Below are 23,652 nucleotides of genomic sequence, written 5' to 3' on the forward strand. Positions count from 1 at the left end.
ATCCGAGTATTTATCTCTACATATTTGGTCAAACATCTGGATGGCATAATTAAGAAACCTTCTAATAAAACCCTTTTGGAAGTTTATTTTAACTTGTACAAGCAAAAAGGTGGAATGACTTAGGTAAACATCTATCATAGTTGTCTATATATTTAAAATAAACCAAAGGTCCACACATATTTTAAATTGCAGGAACTCAATGATGTAAGTTATCAGATTACATCTTCAAAAGCTTTAAAAGTGTGTGATATTACCTGTTTAAGTGCTCGAATACTTTCACTGAACACACCTGGTATCTTGAATTTTCTATCAATTGAAAAAGTTAGAGATCTATACATATATATTTTTTTGAAATAAGTGATAACTTTCACATCTAGTCAAAATGTTACCAAAAATATATTTCTGTATTATTACAAGAGAGTTATAAAATATGTAAATAGAGGCAACTCAGTTCTAATGAATGCCAATGTTAACACTATAAGACACTTCTAAATACAACTCTGAAACTTCCATTTCATATCATTTCTCGTGTACACAGCGACGAAGCAAACACAACGGCGTTAAATGATGGGAAGGAACATAAGCGTAAAAATTTAGAGGATCAAATTTAATTAATTTAAATGAAGTGTGAATTGTGTATAACATGAAAGTAATGAGAAAATGCACATATAGTTGCAATGATCGCAGTAGGTAAAGTGGCTTTGCGGGGTCATGTGTTCGTGGTTAGACCTAGTGCAAACGAAAAGGCTGAAGTGAAAAAAGAAAAATAATTCACACAGGAGTGGCAACATGGAATGCTTGAAAAACGAGAATCAAATTTTGTGTTATAGTTTTTCCAAATGGTCGTGCGATTCTTTTCTTTTCATCAAAATCATATCACAAAAAAATTTTTGATTACTGTTGCACTCTTTTAATTAGTCATATAATCTTCATAATATATATATACATATAAGAGTGGTAGAGGCGTTAAGCCTACCCTGTAAAATAAAAGTTGTGCAAAGAAAAAGGCAACAACCAAGTATAATAAAGTGAAAGCGAATGAAAAAGGGAAATCTGGGATTATTGTAAAAACAACTATGTCAAAAAACGTGTGGTACGTGGAACGTGTGGCTGCTTAGAAGTGAAAGAAAGGGAAATAAGAAAAGTGGAAAGTGTATTGTGGCGGGCAGGGCGACATAACAGCTGCCACAAACCATAATATAACCCCAGAAAATTAAAGTTACAGTGCCCACATTTTCGTGTAATTAAGTAAAAAAGATCGAATTGGGGTCGAATTGCAGAAGTTCTGCGAAAATCATTCCAAATTATTTACTGGTATAAATAATAAAAATGTCCAGCTGGGCGCGACGTGCAGCAGATATTAGCAGTGTTGTCACTTCTTGTGGGCATCCCGGCGCTTCGACGCCAGACTATACCTATAGATTGGAGAAAGTTAAGTTTGGTGTACCACTTGAAGAAGTCTGTAAAAACAATGAAAACATTCCAGGACCTCTTTTGGTTCTAATACTTAAATTAAATAAAGAATCACCAAATAGAAGAGACGTTTTTCGTGCCCCTGGTCACCAGGGTGCTATGAAAAAGCTAATACATTTTCTGCAGTCGGGTCGTTTAGTGAATGTCGACAATTATTCAGTTTATACGATTGCAAGTGTGCTAAAGAAATTTTTGCGAAAAATTCCCAACGGTATATTTGGGCGAACGGGCGAAAAAGAATTATTTGACGTTATTGAATTGGAGAACGAATCTGAGCAGATGGAACGTTTGCATAGGTGAGTTTTATTGCAATAAGTATATTGAAAGCTAAATGCCGATAGAAAAAGACTTCAAAGGCCATCATGGCACAATTACGATTTCTTTAGCGCCGCGATCTGATAATGTGGACGGATAGAGGAGGTCTCGGGATTAAAAAATTGGTTCTGTCCGTCCGTCTGTGCAAGGTGTAACTTGAGTAAAAATTGAGATATCTTTATGAAACTTGGTAGACATGTTTCTTGGCACGGTAAGACTGTTGGTATTGCTGATGGGCGTAATTGGACCACTGCCACGCCCACAAAACGCCATTAATTAAAAACAAATAAATTGCCATAACTAAGCTCCACAACAAGCTACAAGACTCTTATTTGGTATACAGGATCATATTAGGAAGTGGCATCTGCAGTTTAAACCCGCCCCCTAATAAGTTTAATCTGCATATCTCTTATACCGTGGGTGTAATCCGATTTCATCCCATTTTCGCACTATAACATAGAAATATGAAAAGAGTTATGTACCGAATTTGTTTGAAATCGGTTAAGAAGATCCCAATATATGGGTTTTCACCTAAAAGTGGGCGGTGCCACACCCATCGTCTTATTTTGAATGCGATTATTTTAAAGTCATCTCATATCATCTCAGAGATAAAATTTAATGTCTTTACGATCAATTATATGTTACATAATACAAGGAGGTGCGAGAAGATTTTAGTTTAGCTTAGCTTGTTTGGAGCAATCCTAAAGCAAATGACAATGTTTACTATTTGTGAAAATTTGTTTAGTGTTGTCCAGTGTTGGAAAAAGTAATAGGGACCTTTATTCCCATAATTTTTAGCACAGATTTGCATATATTCGTCTCAAAGTATTGAAGTTAACTGTAAACTAATGCTATTATTTACTTTAACTAAACACCCGTTATACCAAATAATCTTTGCATTGCGACAAAAAATTATGAATTTAGGTGCACGTGCCAAAAATAGTAAAGATCGCAACGAAATTTTCTGAAATTTAGAGCCTATTTATGGTTTTGTTGAATTTAACTGTTTTACATAACAAGTAAATATTGTTATATACAATAAAATGGGACGCGGTAAACATTGTATGGAAAGTGAAAAGCTAACATTATTATATTAAAACATGAAAAAACGTTAATTTCGGTTGCGCCGAAGCTATAATACCCTTCACAAATACAAAGGCCCCTTACAAGACCTTGATTCCGAACGTTCAATTTGTATGACAGCTATATGATATAGTGATCTGATCTGACCAATTGCTGTGGAGAATAATTTGTTGTCTTAAGCAATAACTCTTGTCTAATTTCGTGAAGATTCTCGTCAAAAAAAAAAATTTTCCATGCAAGCACTTTACTCCGATCGTTCAGTTAATATGGCAGCTATATGCTATAGTCATCCGATCTATACAATTTTTTCGAAAATAGGATTAATGCTTTACATAATAACACATGCCAAATTTCGTGAAGATACCTCGTCAAATGAAAGAGTTTTCCATATAAGCACTTGATTCCGATTGTTCAGTTTGTATGGCAGCTATATGCTTTAGTCATCCGATCTATACAATTTCTTCGAAGATTAGATTAATGCTTTAAATAATAATACATGCCAAATTTCGTGAAGATACCTCGTCAAATGAAAGAGTTTTCCATACAAGCACTTCATTCCGATTCTTCAGTTTGTATGGTAGCTATATGCTATAGTGGTCCGATATCGGCCGTTCCGACAAATGAGCAGCTTCTTAGTAAGAAAAAGACTTGCTCAAAATTTCAGATCGATATCTCAAAAGCTGAGGGACTAGTTCGCGTATATACAGACGGACGGACGGACATGGCTAAATCAACTCAGCTCGTCACGGTGATCATTTATATATATACTTTGTATGGTCTCCGCCGTTTCCTTCTGGGTGTTACAAACTTCGTGGCAAACTTAATATACCCTGTTCAGGGTATAACAAGTAAGGAAGGGCTAAGTTCTATACTCGTTTAAGATTTCTTTGTGGATCTTGCCGCCTTGTTCTATGTTAACCGATATTTTCGGTAAAAAGTCAGCTATAGGCACTGGGGTCCACATATTCATTACCTAGGGGCTTGAGCAGTTTTGACTCGATTTAGACAATTTTTGGTCACAAGTTGGCATATTTCAAACACATTAATCACGCAAAGTTTTACCCCGATACAATCATTTTTGCTTGGTATGCATAGTGGAAAGTGACATAATCAGATGGAATTGAAAATGGTGTTATATGGGAAATAGGCGTGGTTGTCCGATTTCGCTCATTTTCGCACTATGACATAGAAATATGAAAAGAACGTTATGCACCGAATTTGGTTGAAATCGGTTAAGCAGATCTCAAGATATGGGGTTTCACCTAAAAGTGGGCGGTGCCACGCCCACTGACTAATTTTGAACGCGGTTCCTATAAAGTCATCTCATACCATCCCATAGATAAAATTTAATGTCTCTGGCGAGTTTAGTGCTTGATTTATCGCGCTTTTAGTAGTCTTTAACAGTACCGTTATATGGGGAGTGGGCGGAGTTGCCACCTGATTTCAACTATTTTCACACTGTAGGTAGAGGTTCTAAAAACATTTGCTTCCAGTGAATTTTGCTATTTTAGCATTAGCGGTTTAGGAGATATGAACCTATTAGGGGCGGGACCACGCCCTCTTAAAAGAAAAAGTTTTAACTGCAGATGCCCCTCTCTAATGTGATCCTGTGTACCGAATAACAGTCTCGTATCTTATTGCGTAGCTTAGCTATGGCAATTTATTTATTTTTGATTAATGGCGTTTTGTGGGCGTGGCAGTGGTCCGATTACGCCCATCTGCAATACTAACCGTCTCACGGTACCAAGAAACATGTCTACCAAGTTTCATAAAGATATCTCAATTTTTACTAAAGTTAGAGCTTGCTCGGACGGACGGACGGACGTACAGACAGTCACCCGGATTTCAACTCGTCTCTTCCTCCTGATCATTTATATATACATAACCCTATATCTAACTCGATTAGATCAAACAACCGTTAGGTAAACAAAACTATTATACTCTGTAGCAACAAGTTGCGAGAGTATAAAAATCCGGAAACATTATTCGTGAAATAGTGGACATAATGTAATATTCCAAAAATATGGTATGTAATGCTTTCAAAACACGCGTAAAAAGTGAAAAAAGAGGACGGAAACGCAAAACAACGGCACAGTTTGACCATTTGCTAGAATGCAATCACAAAAGGTTTGAGTTTAATCGTCTAATAATATTAAACAAATTACAAAATGTATCAGTTACCAGTCGCACAATTAGAAACCGACTTCGGGAAGCTGGTCTAACTGGAAGAAGTGCAAGAAAAGTTCCGTTGTCAACATCCTTAAGTTAATACTGTAATATTGTCCTATGCGGAGGAGCACATGCTACTAAAATAGGAGTTTATGCATGACAACGACCATAAACATGCTTCGAAACCGGTAAAACATTATAGAATGGCCTTTTCAGCCGCGGGACCTCAGTCCTATAGAACACTTATGGAGAGTGCGGAATAAATAAGTCGGTGGATAAAAGTGGAAAAATAAGCACAAATTATGGAGATAAGTCCAAGAAGCATTGTTGTTGTTGTTATTCAATACCGGTGTTCAATACGGTCACGACTTGCACTAATCTTGTCAGCTCCATGTCGTGAAGATGTCAAGAGGTGGTTAAAATGGAAGGAGCATCAACAAAACATAAGATTTGAATGGAATAAAAGTAATAATTAAATAAAATAATACAAAAAAAAAAAATGAATTAATGTTTGTCCCTATTTTTATTTTCAGGCTGATATACAAATTTCTCCGTTTTCACTTTGTAAACTCTAATAAACCTTAAATAAGTACTCAAATGCTAATTAATTATCTAAATGAACGAAAATATTTGAATTATTTTATTGTATATCGTTTAATTGAAACATATAATTGAAAATTTTGAACATATCCCTTTGTTCCTATTATATTTTCAACACTGTAGCTGTATATGTTGGTGCAACGATGCAGCATTTAAAATGCACTTATATGGTGAAGTAAGGCTTTTAACACAGCTTAATATTGTACGCTTTAGTATCTCTGAATATGAAATTATAAATTGTAATCTACTTGTTTGCAAATTTTTATGTTGAAATAATACTAACATAATATATGTAATTACAATCTTATAAATAAGGTATGAGTAGGCTATAATACATTTATATAATTCCAATTCGGTCTTAGCCCACGTTCCACCGAGTAGTAGTCACTACGAGCACTCCCCTACATGAACAGTGACAGTAATCTGACTGATCATATGACAGTCACAGCTGAAAAAATTTTGTCAGCGTGCAGAACCAAGTTTCTATCATTTTCTTAAGAGCCTTGTGCAAAAACTGATGTAGATAGATAGATAGATTAATTTTGAGGTATTCACCGCGACCTATGGTCTCTTGTGCCCTCCCCTAAGTCATATCGTATCATGTAGGCCCAGCATGTTGATAAATTCCAAAATTCTGCTGGGTGCTAGTGAGGCAATACAATCCCTGTGTGGAAACATGGATCCCAGGGCCTTGATTCTGCGTCTGCAGACTGCTGTGCAGTTCATCAGCAGATGTTCAGGGGTTTTATGCAGAAGAGGCTATGCCCATGTTGAAGAGGTGCTTCTTAAGCCTGCAGTGGCCGGTGTAGAACGCGACAAGTAGCCGGAAATTGTTCCTCGGGAGATTAATTATGGTTTTGAACCGTTTGAGGTCGTAAAAAACTGATGTAAACAAATGTATGTGTGTGAGTTTGCATCTCTCTTTAACGCATGGGTATTCGGAATTTATTATCCATATATTTATACTTCTCACTCTCATGCCTTTTCCTGAGTCATTGTTGATCATAAATTCATCATAACTGAAAATTGTCAGTTATGACTGAAATGCTATCATAGCTGCAATTTGTCAGTTATGACTGTAAATCTATCACAAGTGGAAAATTCTTTTGCGCAGTAGATAATATAATTTTTATTTCTTTAATAAATTCAAAACTTTTAATTAAAATTTGTTATAATAATGTAACGGATTTCTCGATAAATTGTCTAACTATAACGCACTCTTGGGCTCGATCACTGGATTATTAAATTAAAGTCCCAATTTAATGCTATACACTTATCTTTATTTTCAATTCCAACAACTAAACACTTATTGCTCGCTATTCGAACTTATAACTTATTGCTTATAGCTTAATTGCTCTTTGCACGGCAACACTCTAATTAGAACTGTGTCTGCTGCACAATCCGGCAGCTCTTATATAGTAAATTTTTAACAAAAATTCGCTACTAGAACATTCTGGCAACTACGAATTCGCTGTCTAGTTGCTTCTAGCAGTTTATCGTCAATTCTGATTCTGGTACTCGTGTTCGCCACACTGCCCTCTACCTAAGTCTGTTCGTCCCGATTAGACATATTTGCGGTACCAAACGCTGCAAGCCGTTCCAGATGAACCACCTTCATTTTATTCCTTGGTCTTCGAATGGTCTGTATGCGATACACTAATTCATTGAGTCGTTTAATAACCTGGTATGGTCCTTTCCAATTACACTGTAATTTGGGAGACAGCCCTTTCTTTCGTTATGGGTTATATAACAATACCCAATCGCCTTCAATAAAACCCCCAGAGTTTATTGCCTTGTCGTATTTTGCTTTCATCTTATCGCTCATAACTTTGGTGCGCTGTCTCACCATAGCATGTATATTCCTCATCTCGTCTTCTAGGATGCTATTGAATTCCTTAGTATTAGTAAATTACCCTTGATGGAGTCTGCCACATTGTTTCATGTACAGCAGACCGATAAGCCATAAGGAACAAGGATATATGGGTATTCCAATCTTTTTGATACTTGTCCACAACTTTCCTCAAATGTTCTTCCAAAGTTCGATTGAATCGTTCTACCATGCCATCGGTCTGCAGATGTAGTGCAGTTATACGGGTTTTCCGGATACCCAGCTTCTGGGATATCTCCTGTATTAGAGCTGATTCAAAATTTCTCCCTTGGCCAGAATGTAATTCTATTGGAACACCAAATCTCGATACCCAATTGTTGATGAATACATCCGCTACTGTTCCTGCCTCTTAGTTAGGAATTGCGTATACCTTTGGCCATTTGCAGAAATAGTCCATGACTACCAAAACATATCTGTTTCCTAATTTACTGATAAGAAATGTACCAGCTACATCCATGGCTACTCGATCAAACGGCGCACCTGAATTGTACCGCTTCATCTGACCATGACTTCTGTACCGCAGCCCTTTAACAGAAATGCATTCGACACAATTGGCGATCTGATTGACGACAACAAACCCAATAAAATCTTTGTTTTAATTTCTCCAAGGTTTTATTGATACCCATGTGTCCTCCAGTTGGCCCGTTGTGCAGCTCGTTGAGAACTTCAGGAATTCTTACTTTTGGAACAATCATCAGAGCTCGTAAACTTTGCCCATTTTCGCTTTCCCATACGCGATGCAGGCAGCCAGACACTAACTTCAAACTATTCCATTGTGCCCAATAAGCCTTTGCGACTGGACTTTCTGCAGCTATTTCTTCTCTCGTTGCACGTTTATTCATTTCCAATCCGTGTATTACACTTTTCAAATCTGAATCCTCTTGCTGACATTTCCGTAGCTTCTCCGGATCCCAGCTGATGTTCTAGTCATTAATCGGACATCTATAATGTCTTCTTTGGCCTCAGCTTTTGAGCAATGTCTGCATTCCAGATTACAGGGACGGCGGGACATGGCATCAGCATTGCCATGACTACCACCTTTGCGATGTTCTATAGAGAAGTCGTAACTTTGGAGTCTCTCAATCCACCGTACCAACTGTCCTTCAGGGTTCCTGAATTGTAGAAGCCATTTTAATGCTGCATGATCTGTACTCCCCCGAAATCGCTGGACATAAAGGTACTTATCAAAATGTTTGATGCACTTCACCTACGCCTGTAATACGCAACCACTTTCTCATGCCCATCAATGACTTGTGATAGAACGCCTCCTACTGCAAATCCACTAGCATCCGTATCCAAAATAAACGTTGATCCTGGGACCGTGTATGCTAACATTGGCGCAGTACTTAAACGTTTCCTCAGAGTTTGGAAAGCCACTTCCTGTTCTTTATTCCATTCAAAAACTCTGTTATTTTTCGTGAGTTCATGGAGGCTATTAGCTACGCTGGCAAAATTTGGAACGAATCGTCGATAATAAGTACACAGTCCAAGGAAACTCCGCAATTTATGTAAATTTTTAGGAGTGGGCCAATCTTTAACTGCCTCTATCTTTTCATTAGCTGTGCAAATGCCCTCCGTTGTTACTTTGTGTCCTAAGTAGCATACTTCCTTTTTGAAAAGGGAACACTTCCTCGGACTCAGCTTCAGACCAGCGCTAGCTATCCGTTGGAAAACCTCTTCCAAATTCTTTAGGTGTTCATCGAAGCTTTTACCCAACACGATGATATCGTCGAGGTATACCAAACAGGTCTTCCAGTGTTATCCTTTTAATACCTGGTCCATAAGTCTCTCAAAAGTAGCAGGAGCGTGACATAATCCAAAGGGCATTACGGTAAATTGCCATAGACCATCTCTAACGCTGAAAGCCGTCTTTTCTTTGTCTTCTTCGTTTACCTCCACTTGCCAATAACCACTTTTCAAATCAAGTGTTGAGAACCATTTTGTGGCTGGTAACGAGTCCAGTGTATCATCGATTCTAGGTAGTGGATAACTGTCTTTCTTCGTTACATCATTCAACCTTCTATAGTCCACTAAAATCTCATGTTGCCATCTTTCTTCTTGACAAGTACTACAGGTGAGCTCCACGGACTCTCTGATGGTTCGATTACACCGCTTTCGCTCATTTCACGTATGGTCTGGCTTACAACTTCACGTTTTGCTAAAGGAACGCTTCGAGGAGCCTGGCGGATTGGTCTTGCATCACCTGTGTTAATAAAATGTTTCACAACTTTGGTTCTTTCTGGTTTGGCATAGTCTTTATCAAATATGGATGAGTATCTGAGAAGAAGTTGTTTAGCCATAGTTTGATAGTTTGCCTCTAGTTCCTCAGTCCATGCATTAATTTCACTCGATATATCGTTTTCGTCCATGGAATCTTCCTCAAGACGTATTTCGCAATTTATCACGGCCTCAATCTCTTGACACTGCCCTAATACAGCTCCTTTGGAAAGTTTGATTGGTAACTTGCACTCATTAAGTACTCTTACTGAAACACGTTTATCTTGTCTTGTCATAGCCAGGGTTTTGCCTATAAGTAAGTTTGGTGTAGATTCTTTTGTGGCCTCAACAATCCACCACTTGTTTGACCATAGTCTCCATCTATTTCTGCCCAAATAACTGCCTCTGATGTTGGTGGAATCTGCTGGCTCTATGTTGTTATCACTCGTCTAACGTTGTACTTATTATCGTAACCGAACATAAGTGGCACTTCCATATTTCTGTATTTCATGTCGATACATTATCCTGTTTTTCATGTCGATTTTGATTCCTTGATTCGCTAGAAAGGCTACTCCAATTATGACTTCGTCAACGATATCTGCCATTATAAAATTGTGTAACACGGATGCCTTTCCAATTACGATCTCGCCCATTACCTTTTCGAGAACTAGGGTATCTTCTCCAGTTGCAGTACGCAACTTTGTCCCAACTAACGGTCTCACTTCTTTCTCAACCAGATCAGATCGAATTATGGAATGTGATGCGCCCGTATCCACAGTTAGTATGCGGTTTTTACCGTCTACACATCCACTAACGGTAACGTTACTCGTATTCCTGCTTATTTGTGAAATGGAGATTAAAGGGCATTTGCTTGCGGGAGCCAGCCTTTGCCCTTTTCGGTTGGCTCGCTTTAGTTTAACGATTGGTTTCATTTCACATTTGCTTGATCTTCCTCAGCTTTGCGTTTACGTCCAACTGGTTTATTGGACTGGTTACAGTTGCGTGCAATATGGCCCCTTTTTCCGCAGTTGAAGCGTTTACGCACACCTTCATTTTTCCTCTTCTTTCTGCATGTTGTCAATTTTTTCTAGTAATTGGTTCACCCAAGTGTGTTCCTCTATTTCTACTTTGTGAGCTTTAAATGGTTGATTGCAAAGCAGAGAAGCTGTCAGAGCATACGAAACGGTTTCTGCAAACGTCAATTTTGGACATGCTAATGCAGCGAATCGTTATCGTGTTATCTCGTATTCCATTGACGAAAGTCTGAATTTTCGTGTCCTCGATGTATTTCATGGACTTATGTGCATAAGCTTAGTGAGCTAACCTCTCAATCTCTGTAGAAAAGTCCTGCAGAGACTCATTGGCTTTCTGGCGGCGATTTCGCAACTCGATTTAAAAGATCTGCTTCCTGTGCTCACTACCATACCGTCTTTCTAATCAACGTTTCATAACTACTCGCCTCGCGGTTTGGAATGGTCTGTAATATCTCTGCTGCAGATTCTTTTAATGCAACGAACAATGCAGCTACTTTATCCTCAGCGTTCCAATTATTTGAAGATGCCGTCTTTTCGAATTGAAGCTTAAAAACGTGGAACGAAACAGTGCCATCAAAGGATGGAGGTTTTACCTTGGCAGAAGCTGACGATATAATTGGCCGATTTAATTGTAGCTTACGGAGACGATCTCTCAATTCCTCCACTTAAGTTTTAATTTTATCCCACTCTTCCGAAATCTGTTAGGACACTTTTGCTATTTGGGAGGTCAACTGCGATATCCGTGCATCCTGCTCTTTCAACTGTGAGGACACCTGTGCTGATATACGTGCATCTTGCGCTGCGAACTGCTCTTCCAACCACGTTGGGATTCTTTTGTCAACATTTGTGATGACACCTCTGCTATTTGTTGGGTTATACGTGCATCCTGCTCTTTAAATTGTGTCGACATTTGCGTTGACATCTCTTTCCCCATCTGCGATATTGCAGCAAAACTCATGTTTATGCCCACAATCTTTGACGAGCATTGAGCCTCTTCCTTTTCTTCTATCTTTGTTGTCTCTTCCTCTAATTCCATGTGAAAGACATATTCCTTAACATTAATGTTTGCCGCCTCCATGGCCTCTCTCAACCGTAATTGTAATTCAGTTTTTAATCCATTTGTCGCCAAACCACGTTGCTCCAGCTCCTTTTTCAGTTGTGGAATCTTCAGATCGTTAAACTTGGCCATTTTCAAATAATTATCTCCTTGGGAATTTATTTGACAATCCCACTTTTGACACCAATTGTAACGGATTTCTCGATAAATCGTCTAACTATAACTCACTCTTGAGCTCGATCACTGGATTGTTAAATTAAAGTCCCAATTTAATGCTATACACTTATCTTTATTTCCAATTCCAACAACTTAACACTTATTGCTCGCTATTCGAACTTACAACTTATTGCTTATAGCTTAATTGCTCTTTACACAGCAACACTCTTATTAAAACTGTGTCTGCTGCACAATCCGGCAGCACTTATATAGTAAATTTTTAACAAAAGTTCGCTACTAGAACATTCTGGCAACTACGAATTCGCTGTCTAGTTGCTTCTAGCAGTTTATCGTCGATTCTGATTTGTTCTGGTACTCGTGTTCGCCACAATAATATACATATACATATATAAAAATGGAGTGCAACAAAAATATAATTAAAAAACAAGTAAGGAAGGGCTAATTTCGGATGTAACCGAACATTTTATACTCTCGCAAAGTCAAATGGTATACTCGTTTGAGATTTCTTTGTGGATTGACTGATATTTTCGGTAGAAGGTCAACTATAGGCACTGGGGTCCACATATTTAGTACTTAGGGGCTTAAACAGTTTTGGTTCGATTTAGACAATTTTTGGCCACAAGGTGGCATACTTTAATCGCATTATTCACGCAAAGTTTTATCCCGACACAGTCATTGTTGCCTGATTTGCATAGTGGTAAGTGAAAGAATCAGATGAAATTGGAAATGGTGTTATATGGGAAATAGGCGTGGTTGTAGTCCGATTTCGCCCATTTCCGCACTATGAGATAGAAATATGAAAATAACGTTATGTACCAAATTTTGTTGAAATTGGTTAAGCAGATCTCAAGATATGGGTTTTCACCTAAAAGTGGGCTGTGCCGCGCCCACTTTCTAATTTTGAACGCGGTTCCTATAAAGCCAATTTATACCATCTCAGAGATAAAATTTAATGTCTCTGGCATGTTTAGTGCTTGATTTATCGCGCTTTTAGTAGTTTTTAACAGTACCGTTATATGGGGAGTGGGCGGAGTTGCCACCCGATTTCAACTATTTTCACACCGTCAATAGAAGTGCTAAAAACATTTGCTTCCAGTGAATTTTGTTATTATAGGATTAGCGGTTTAGGAGATATCCACATTAAACTTATTAGAGGGGGGCCACGCCCACTTAAAAAAAAATTTACTTGCAGATGCACCTCCCTAATGTGATCCTGTGTACCAAATAACAGTCTTGTATCTTACTGCGGAGCTTAGTTATGGCAATTTATTTGTTTTTGATTAATGGCATTTTGTGGGCGTGGCAGTGGTCCGATTACGCCCATCTGCAATACCAACCGTCTCACGGTACCAAGAAACATGTCTACCAAGTTTCATAAAGATATCTCCATTTTTACTCAAGTTAGAGCTTGCACGGACGGACGGACGGACGGACGGACGGACAGACAGTCACCCGGATTTCAACTCGTCTCTTCATCCTGATCATTTATATATATATAACCCTACATCTAACTCGATTAGTTTTAGGTGATACAAACAACCGTTAGATGAACAAAACTATTATACTCTGTAGCAACAGGTTGCGAGAGTATAACAAGTAAGGAAGGGATAATTTCGGATGTGACCGAACATTTTATACTCTCGCAAAGTCAAATGGTATACTCGTTTGAGATTTCTTTGTGGATTGACTGATATTTTCAGTAGAAGGTCAACTATAGGCACTGGGGTCCACATATTTAGTACTTAGGGGCTTGAACAGTTTTGGTTCGATTTAGACAATTTTTGGTCACAAGGTGGCATACTTTACAAAGAAAGAATCAGATGGAATTGAAAATGGTGTTATATGGGAAATAGGCGTGGTTGTGGTGCGATTTCGCACTATAACATAGAAATATGAAAAGAACGTTATGCACCGAATTTGGTTGAAATCGGTAAAGCAGATCCCAAGATATGGGCTTTCACTTAAAAGTGGGCGGTGCCACGCCCACTGTCTAATTTTGAACGCGGTTCCTATAAAGTTATCTCATACCATCCCAGAGATAAAGTTTAATGTCTCTGGCGTGTTGAGTGCTTGGTTTATCGCGCTTTTAGTATCTTTTAACATATATTTTATATGGGGAGTGGGCGGGCTTGTCACCCGATTTCACCCATTTTCACACCGTCAATAGAGGTGCTAAAAACATTTAGGGGCGGGACCACGCCCACTTAAAAAAAATTTTTAACTGCAGATGCCCCTCCCTAATGTGATCCTGTATACCAAATAACAGTCTTGTATCTTATTGCGGAGCTTAGTTATGGCAATTTATTTGTTGTGGGCCGATTACGCCCATCTGCAATACCAACCGTCTCTCGGTACCCAGAAACATGTCTACCAAGTTTCATAAAGATATCTCAATTTTTACTCAAGTTAGAGCTTGCACGGACGGACGGACGTACAGACAGTCACCCGGATTTCAACTCGTCTCTTTATCCCAATCATTTATATATATATAACCCCATATCTAACTCAAAAAGTTTTAGGTGATACAAACAACCGTTAGGTGAACAAAACTATTATACTCTGTAGCAACAGGTTGCGAGAGTATAATAAATTATGAAAAGAAATTTTCACTTGATTCCATGCTTGCTCCTCTCAAAAGCTCTGTTGTACGTGTTTCTACAGTTCATGGGTATTTCGGAATTTAAAAATACGTAAATAAAAATGACAATTAACTAAAAATATAATTTTATTTAAAACTTAATAATAACTTACGTATATTATATTTGAAAATTCCTTCGTTTATTATGTATTTTTTAAACAGAAAAAGAGTTGTTGCACAGGAGCATGCAATACTTTTGGTTTATCGCACGGCATAACAGCGACATAGAAATTTTACAACTTTTCGAAACTTCTATGGAAATTAATGCTGTCTCTTTTCGACGTATACAGAAGTTGCTTTTAAAAAAATCGTAAACATTGACAGTCATTTTACTGTTGATTTGACTCTCAGTACTGACGTAATAAATGTGAGTGTATATTTGCGAAAATTTTATGAAGAGAAGGAATAACAGAAAAACTCGATTGAGTTGCTGGACTCTTTTTGCTCGTGTGAACGCACAGAGCGACACCAAAAAAGAATTTGCCGATAATGAGGGTCAAAAGAGTGCAAATGTAAACACACACTTGGTGAACCCATCAGCAGTTTCTTGTAGGATCATCAACGGAGCTGTTGCCATACAGCAAAATTCTTATACATGTAAACATTTTCTTTTGCTGCTTTATATCAAAACAAGTAAGGAAGGGCTAAGTTCGGATGTAACCGAACATTTTATACTCTCGCAAAGTCAAATGGTATACTCGTTTGAGATTTCTTTGTGGATTGACTGATATTTTCGGTAGAAGGTCAACTATAGGCACTGGGGTCCACATATTTAGTACTTAGGGGTTTGAACAGTTTTGGTTCGATTTAGACAATTTTTGGCCGCAAGGTGGCATACTTTAATTGCATTATTCACGCAAAGTTTTATCCCGATACAGTCATTGTTGCCTGATTTGCATAGCGGAAAGTGAAAGAATCAGATGGAATTTAAAATGGTGTTATATGGGAAGTAGGCGTGGTTGTAGTCCGATTTTGCCCATTTTCGCACTATGACATAGAAACATGAAAAGAACGTTACGCACCGAATTTGGTTGAAATCGGTTAAGCAGATCTCAAGATATGGGTTTTCACCTAAAAGTGGGCTGTGCCACGCCCACTGACTAATTTTGAAGGCGGTTCCTATAAAGCCAATTTATACCATCTCAGAGATAAAATTTAATGTCTCTGGCGTGTTTAGTGTTTGATTTATCGCGCTTTTAGTATTTTTAACAGTACCGTTATATGGGGAGTGGGCGGAGTTGCCACCCGATTTCAACTATTTTCACACCGTCAATAGAAGTGCTAAAAACATTTGCTTCAAGTGAATTTTGTTATTATAGCATTAGCGGTTTAGGAGATATGCACATTAAACCTATTAGAGGCGGGACCACGCCCACTTTTTAAAAAAAAATTTTAACTGCAGATGCCCCTCCCTAATGTGATCCTGTGTACCAAATAACAGTCTTGTATCTTATTGCGGAGCTTAGTTATGGCAAGTTATTTGTTTTTGATTAATGGCGTTTTGTGGGCGTGGCAGTGGTCCGATTACGCCCATCTGCAATACCAACCGTCTCACGGTACCATGAAACATGTCTACCAAGTTTCATAAAGATATCTCAATTTTTACTCAAGTTAGAGCTTGCACGGACGGACGGACGGACGGACAGACGGACGGACGGACAGACAGTCACCCGGATTTCAACTCGTCTCTTCATCCTGATCATTTATATATATATAACCCTATATCTAACTCGATTAATTTTAGGTGAAACAAACAACCGTTAGGTGAACAAAACTATTATACTCTGTAGCAACAGGTTGCGAGAGTATAATGAAGAGGAAATAGCAAATTGTATAGTAGAAAATAGTAACTTTACAATCGTATACGAATATTTAAGTTACCATTGTGTTTTATTCATGATAAGACCATTTATTTATATACACACTAAGATTTTTCGACATAAAATGTCGTATATGTACAACATTAGTCTTTATATGCACATATCGACCATTCGTTGCTTGCAGCAGTTGAAAAATAAAATGCTTCGTTGTGCGTAACGTCCTCTTTTATCGAAAATTCGTTATTACATTCGCATACATATGTTACATATTTATGTACATTCATACATACTTCATTTTATTCTATAGCACTCACAACCCTGTGAAATCGCTGAGGAACCAACGAGTTAATAAAACCAGCTGCAAGCATTCATGATGTTATTACAATTAGTATTGCCAGTAGTTGCATTGCGCCATAACTGATATTAATAAAATTTCCCCTTCTTGTTTCAGTACACTAGCCACATTAACCTCAATGTAATGAAATAGCTACTGATAATATGTACATACATACACGCATAATCCCCCACATACCCTAAAACATGTAAATACATACATACGAAAGGGGTTTTTGATACAAATTGTAATTTAAATTTTATAGAGAAAATTTTTGTATTTACACAAGCAAATGTACACACATACTATGTGCTTGTCTATGATGAAAAATAAATTTTATCAGATGCCCATACATTTGTATGTAATTTAAAAATATATATTTTATTGCACAATTAAATTTTTTAAATCAATTACACTTTTAAATTGTGATGTATCTTTCGTATAGATCCAAAATTAAATTCGCCATTGACTTTTTTTAGATAAACATATGATAACATTTTCCTTCTAGGGTATAATATTATATTATTTGCTTTATTTATTTAAATTTATTTATTTTTCTTACCTATTTATTAATCACACAGTCATTTTGCGACTCTTCTGTTAGAGGCTGTTTCTTGCTAATTTCAGGCTGCTAAAACCGGAATTAATAGTAATAATTTCTTAACACGTAGGATTTTTTGTGTTGTAGTAAATAGGTGTAGGGGTCAAACCACCACCATATACTAAAATGACAATAACTGTATGCGATAGAACATTTTTGAACTCCAATTCGTAATAAGGACATTTCAAATACCCCCACAGACCTCTTAGCACATCAGTCGAGAATTTTTCCTTCAGATTTGTTGAGTAATAGTGTTATAATTTTTGTAATATGTAAACAATAATAATAATAACCCAACGATTACCCTCCTCCCGCATACGTGCGGAATTAGCCGAGTCAGAAAAGGCAAGAGAGTTTTTTAAGTGTTGAGATCTAAAACTGCTCAGCTACAGAAACAAAAATTTCAACAGCTAAGATTTATAGTTACAATATAATAAATTGTTACATTTTCATTCATTAAGAGAAAACAATAAAGTCTTTTTAATTTTGAAAAGTGAGTCAGATAAGTCAAATGTGCTGGAATGAGAATTAAAATCATGACATATACGGCGGAATGGCTCGTTTAGTTCAAAATTTGATCTACAGGATTTTAACAGTAAAGGTCTAAACTGCCTCGAAAAGCGAATCGGGATATTAAATTTAATTTCAGACAGGAGAAAAGAACTGGAGGTAGACTTACCCTAGAATCCTATCGGAAATACGCTAAGGCAAAAAGTAAAAATTGTTTTTGAACAGACTCTAACTTGTCAGAATGGATTTGGTAGTTAGGGTTCCATACAACAGAGCCATATTCCATTATAGGTCTAACTAAAGTTGTATAAGTGTTTTAGTAATATACGGATCTCTAAATTCTTTAGACCAACGTTTAACAAAACTAAGGACAGCTTTTGCTTTCAAGACCATGGTGTCAATATAAAGACAAAAATTAAGCTTAGGGCCCATATTAACTCCCACATCAACATAGTTAAAAACTTGCTCCAGAATATGGTGTTTTATTACATAAGAAGAGGGGTGCACAGATCTACGGGAAAAGCACATCGTGTTACATTTATTGAGATTCAATGGCAAATCATTTCTATCACACCATGCAACCATATTGTTTAAGTCTGTTTGCAACAGACACCTTTTCTCAGTTAAAGTGTATGATTTAAAAAGCTTTACGTCATCAGCGTATAATAAAATTTTTGAGAATTCTATTACTGAAGAGATATCGTTATTAAACAACAAGAACAGAATCGGGCCAAGATGACTACCTTGCGGAACACCTGAAGAAACATTAATTGTATCTGAAGGTGTATCCTCAAATATCACTCGTTGTGTTCTATTATAAAGATAGAAAGCTACCCATTGAAGCAATCTTGGCTGAAAGCCCAGCAGACCAAGTTATAAGTTGTATAAGAATCGAGAGCTTTACTTTATCAAAAGCTTTGCTAAAGTCTGTGTATATAACATCCGTATGCTTATGTTCCCTAAAACCCAATGATACATGCTTTACAAATTCAAGCAAGTTTGTTAGAGTCGATTTCCCTTTACGAAATCCATGCTGAGATGAGGAAATTAACGGAGAAATCGAAAAGGTTATATAGTCAGTGATGATAAGTTCAAAAAGTTTCGGTATAACTGATAGTTTTCCGATACCTCTATAGTTTTCAAAGTTGGATCAAAATCCACTTTTACGCAAAGGAATTATAAATGACTGTTTCCATATTGAAGGAAATATACCGTGTTTAAGAGAGGAATTAAATATCCTTGTCAAAGGCAAGTAAATATATTTGGCACTATTTTTTAAGAAGCATGAGGGTATCAGGGCCGTAACTAACAGATGGTTTTAACTTATTCAAATTAAGTAGGACGTCTTCGTCAGAAAGAATTGGAGCGTTAATTAAAGTATTCGAACACAGCACGTGCTGATAAAAAAAAGGTTTTGGAAGAATTATTACAGTAGTTTGACTTGAAAAATTCTGCAAACATTTTGGATATAATAACATTGCCAGTTGAAATGATAGATTTGTATTTCATCGCGGACGGAAATCTGGAAATCCTGCGTTTGGAGTTGACGAAATCATAAAACGATTTTAGATTACCTACAACATACTTTTTTACTTTATTTAAGTAATTATTATAACATTTTTTGTTTAGGTCAAAATATTGTCGACACAATACAGAATATTTAGAATAGTCGACAAGTGAACCGGTTTTTTTTTAAATGTTTAAAGGCTCAAGTTTTTCTATTTATGTAGCTCTTTCGAAAACCACGGACTTCTACTTTTATTAACAATTACTATTGGAACATACTTTTGAAATAATTTCGTAATAATGTTATTAAGATGAGAGACACTCAATTCGATATCACCATTATAATTAGGCCATGATATTGTAGAAAGTTCTATATTTAACTTTTTAAAATTAGCTTTTGCAAAGTTGAACCGAGTACCGAAGCACTAAGTTTGATAATTATTATCGCGTACATTGCTTATGATTTCGATAGATATTTCCAAACCAGGATGATACGAGTCCTCTGGTAGAACAAGAGGATTACTCTAAATAACGGAACACTTTGAAGAGGTATCAACGTATACTAAATCTAAGCATTTACCAAATTTATTCGGAACCAAATTAATTTGGTTCAGACCCAACTCGGACTTTTTTTTTCGAAAAACTCATGAAAACATGACCGATTGCAAATCGGTACGATATAGTCATCGAAAGCTTTCCACGAAGCACACGGTAAATTGAAAACAAGGATCGCATTTAAAAATATTCCAATAACCTTTTAGTCATTATTGCTAATGGGTTCACCAATACACTCACATTTGTTATGTCAGTACTGATGGCCAATTCACCCGGCAATTGATCGTCACTGTTATTGTTAAAAAGAGACCCTAACGATTTATATTGCTTACTATAGCTTTACATATGTAAAAATGAAATAGCTGCATTCTTTAGTACTGTCACCACTGACAGTCAAATGAACACTAAAATGACTCCATGTTTACGATTTTTCAAAGAGCAAATTCTGTATATATCGAAAAGAGACAGCATACATTTCCATAGAAGTTTCGAAAAGTTGCAAAATTCCTATGTAGCTGTTATTCCGTGCAATAAACCAAAAGTATTGCATGCTCCTGTGCAATAACTCTTTTTGTGTTTAAAAAATACATAATAAACGAAGGAGTTTTCAAATATAATATACGTAAGTTATTATTAAGTTTTAAATAAAATTATATTTTTAGTTAATTTTCATTTTTATTTAGGTATTTTTAAATTCCAAAATACGCATGAACTGGAGAAACACGTACAACAGAGCTTTTGAGAGGAGCATGCATGGAATCAAGTGAAAATTTCTTTTCATAATTTATTTTTTGATTATATTTTTGTTGCACTCCATTTTTATATGTGTATATGTATATTATTATAACAAATTTTAATTAAAAGTTTTGAATTTATTAAAGAAATAAAAATTATATTATCTACTGCGCAAAAGAACTTTTTTGTGATAGATTTACAGTCATAACTGACAAATTGCTCTTAAGAAAATAATAGAAACTTTGTTCTGCGCGCTGACAAAGTTTTTTAGCTGTGACTGTCATATTACCGGTCAGATGACTGTCACTGGGTATTTAATTCAGTGTTACGAATGTGTGGCGAAGTAGAGTTATCATTTGGTAACTAGAATTTAATATTAAGTTAGAGGGGACAGAAAAGAGTCTTCTAACATCTAACAAAATTAAAATGATATCTATATACATACATATAATAATTGTTTTAAATCTATGGATTAGTTTACACAAAACGATTTTGTGCACAAAACTTCGTTATAGAAACTTGCAAATATCGACACCCACGAAGATTATATGTACATAAGTACATACAGATGTTCATAAATCACTGCAACTTGTTGAATGTATTGCTTTTTCGAATGTTAAAAGAATCTGTTTGTATTTCAAAACGCCACTTCAAAAGTGACTTCAAGTGCTGAAACGGGGTGCGCTCTCACGAATATACAAGGTGCGTTCCAAAGTAAACAGTAAAAAAGTAACAAAGTAAACTCTAGTGGCGCCATCTATATGCCGACCAGTGCGTTAGAATCTGCTATCCTTTATCGACTTCCAGTAAAAATTTCATGACACTTCATCTATTGGAAGTGAAGTTGTTGCGTTTTAAGTATCAGTATGTTTTTGTCATCGGTGCGAAAATGAGCTTCGAACAAAGAGTAAACATTAAATTTTGTTTGAAAATTGGTGAAACTTTTACCGAAACATTTCAATTGATGAAACAAGTTTATGGCGATGATTGCCTATGCCGTAGCAGAGTGCAGAGTGGTTTCAACGTTCTCAAAGTGGTCGTGAGGACATAAATGAGAAATGAGCCGAAGTCAAAAGTGAAGACAATGCTGATTTGTTTTTATGATTCCAAGGGTATTGTCGACAAAGAATTTGCTCCCCCCGGCCAAAACGTTAATGCGGTATTCTACCTTGGAGTTTTGAAGCGTTTGGTGCGCCGTATTCGACGTGTTCGGCCCGAATATCGCGAAGATGGAAGTTGGCGTTTGTTGCACGATAATGCGCCGTCTCATCGATCGACGCTTGTGGCCGATTATTTGACCAAAAATCACATTTTAACAATCAACCACTCCCCGTATTCACCATGCTACCGTGCTACTTCTACCTTTTCGAAAAAATGCATTTGTCGATGGAAGGAAAGCGTTATGCAGACGTGGAGGCCATTCAAAAGGCTTGCACCGGCATACTGGCGGCCATACCGGGCAACGAGCTAAAACACTCGTTCGACATGCTTGGAGACTATTTTGAATAAAATTAATTGATTTTGCCGATAAAACCATTTGTTCTGTCTTTTTTTTTTAAAGTCCTGTTTACTTTGGAACGCACCTTCTAGGATCAAATCCATCGGAAACGAAAGATAAAATAACAAACATCAAGGAAACAAGTAAGGGCTTAGTTCGGCTGTAACCGAATATTTCATTCTCTTACAGCTTGCAAGGAACAAAGCCGGAGGTAAAACTTTATATCAAACTAAGGAAAGTATCGCCGTGATTTCCATTTAAGGAAAGAGGATACGTTGTTATTAAAGTTCATTGTTAGAAAAAGATTCTTTCTGAATTTCATTAAGATTTCTTATATATTGTTCGATAGATGCGGTGTAAAGTGAACCGGAGATTCGAAAATATTTATGTTAGTTATAGGGGGCTAAGGAAAGTGTTGACCTGCTTTTACTCATTTTTGGCACAAGTAAGATGAAATACCTTGAGGGCACTATTTGTGCAAAGTTTTATTCTGATAACTTTATTTATGTTTGATTTGTATGCTGTAAAATGAAAGAATCAAACGGAATTTGAAAGTTGGTCATATGAGAATTAGGAGTGGTTGTAATGTGATTTCGCCCATTTTACAGTGTGTAATCTTACGCACCAAATTTGGTTGAAATCGGTCGAGTAGTTCCTGAAATATAGGATTTCATTCATTGGGCGTGGTCAATATCCGATTTTTTTAATTTTACATAGTTTGAAGAGGTGATAAAATGACTTCTTCCTAGCAAGCTTGGTTGATATATCTTAAGCGGTTTCGAAGATATGTACATGAAACCATTTAGAGATGGAGCCACCCCACTTTTAAAAAATACTACTGCGATCTCCTGTAATCCCACGGTCTCTTGCTACATGTTGCTACAGAGTATTTTAGTTTTGATCACCAAACGGTTGTTGATTGATTGATTGATTAATTTTGAGGTATGCACCGCGACCTACGGTCTATTGTGCCCTCCCCTAAGTCATATCGTGTCATCTAGGCCCAGCATATTGATAAATTCCAAAATTCTGCTGGGTGCTAGTGATGCGATACAATCCCTGTGTGGAAACATGGATCCCAGGGCCTTGATTCTGCGTCTGCAGACTGCTGTGCAGTTCATCAGCAGATGTTCGGGGGTTTCCGGCTCTATGTCGCAGAACCGGCAGTTTGCAGAAGAGGCTATGCCCATGTTAAAGAGATGCTTCTTGAGCCTGCAGTGGCCGGTGTAGAACGCTACCAGTAGCCGGAATTTGTTTCTTGGGAGATTAATTATGGCATTGAACCGCTTGAGGTCGTAACCCCCCATTAGCAGTCTGGCATGGTGCATGCCCTGGAGTTGTTGCCAGTGTATCTCCCTGTCTGATCTTTCCTCCCTGCGGAGGAACTCTTTGATGGTATGTGGACCAACCGCTAAGTATGGTTCCGGCCCTACCATTCTTGT

At 37.0% G+C, this 23,652-nt stretch overlaps 1 protein-coding gene across 7 annotated transcripts in view; it reads left to right on the forward strand.

The window, feature by feature from the left end:
• The first annotated feature begins 505 nt into the window (after positions 1-505).
• Positions 506-23,652, forward strand: part of RhoGAP71E (Rho GTPase activating protein at 71E) — a 62,433-nt gene continuing 39,286 nt past the window's right edge. For 2 of the 7 annotated variants that reach the window (XM_036370782.2, XM_036370783.2), the window contains exon 1: positions 506-1,769. In XM_036370782.2, coding sequence (XP_036226675.2) covers positions 1,330-1,769 — 440 coding nt within the window. In that variant the 5' untranslated portion in view covers positions 506-1,329. The remainder of the gene's footprint in view (positions 1,770-23,652) is intronic. The other 5 variants (XM_036370784.2, XM_036370785.2, XM_036370787.2 and 2 more) reach the window with 4 other exon arrangements.

This window comes from Bactrocera oleae, chromosome 6 (assembly GCF_042242935.1).
Source record: "Bactrocera oleae isolate idBacOlea1 chromosome 6, idBacOlea1, whole genome shotgun sequence".
Taxonomy (NCBI): Eukaryota; Metazoa; Arthropoda; class Insecta; order Diptera; family Tephritidae; genus Bactrocera; species Bactrocera oleae.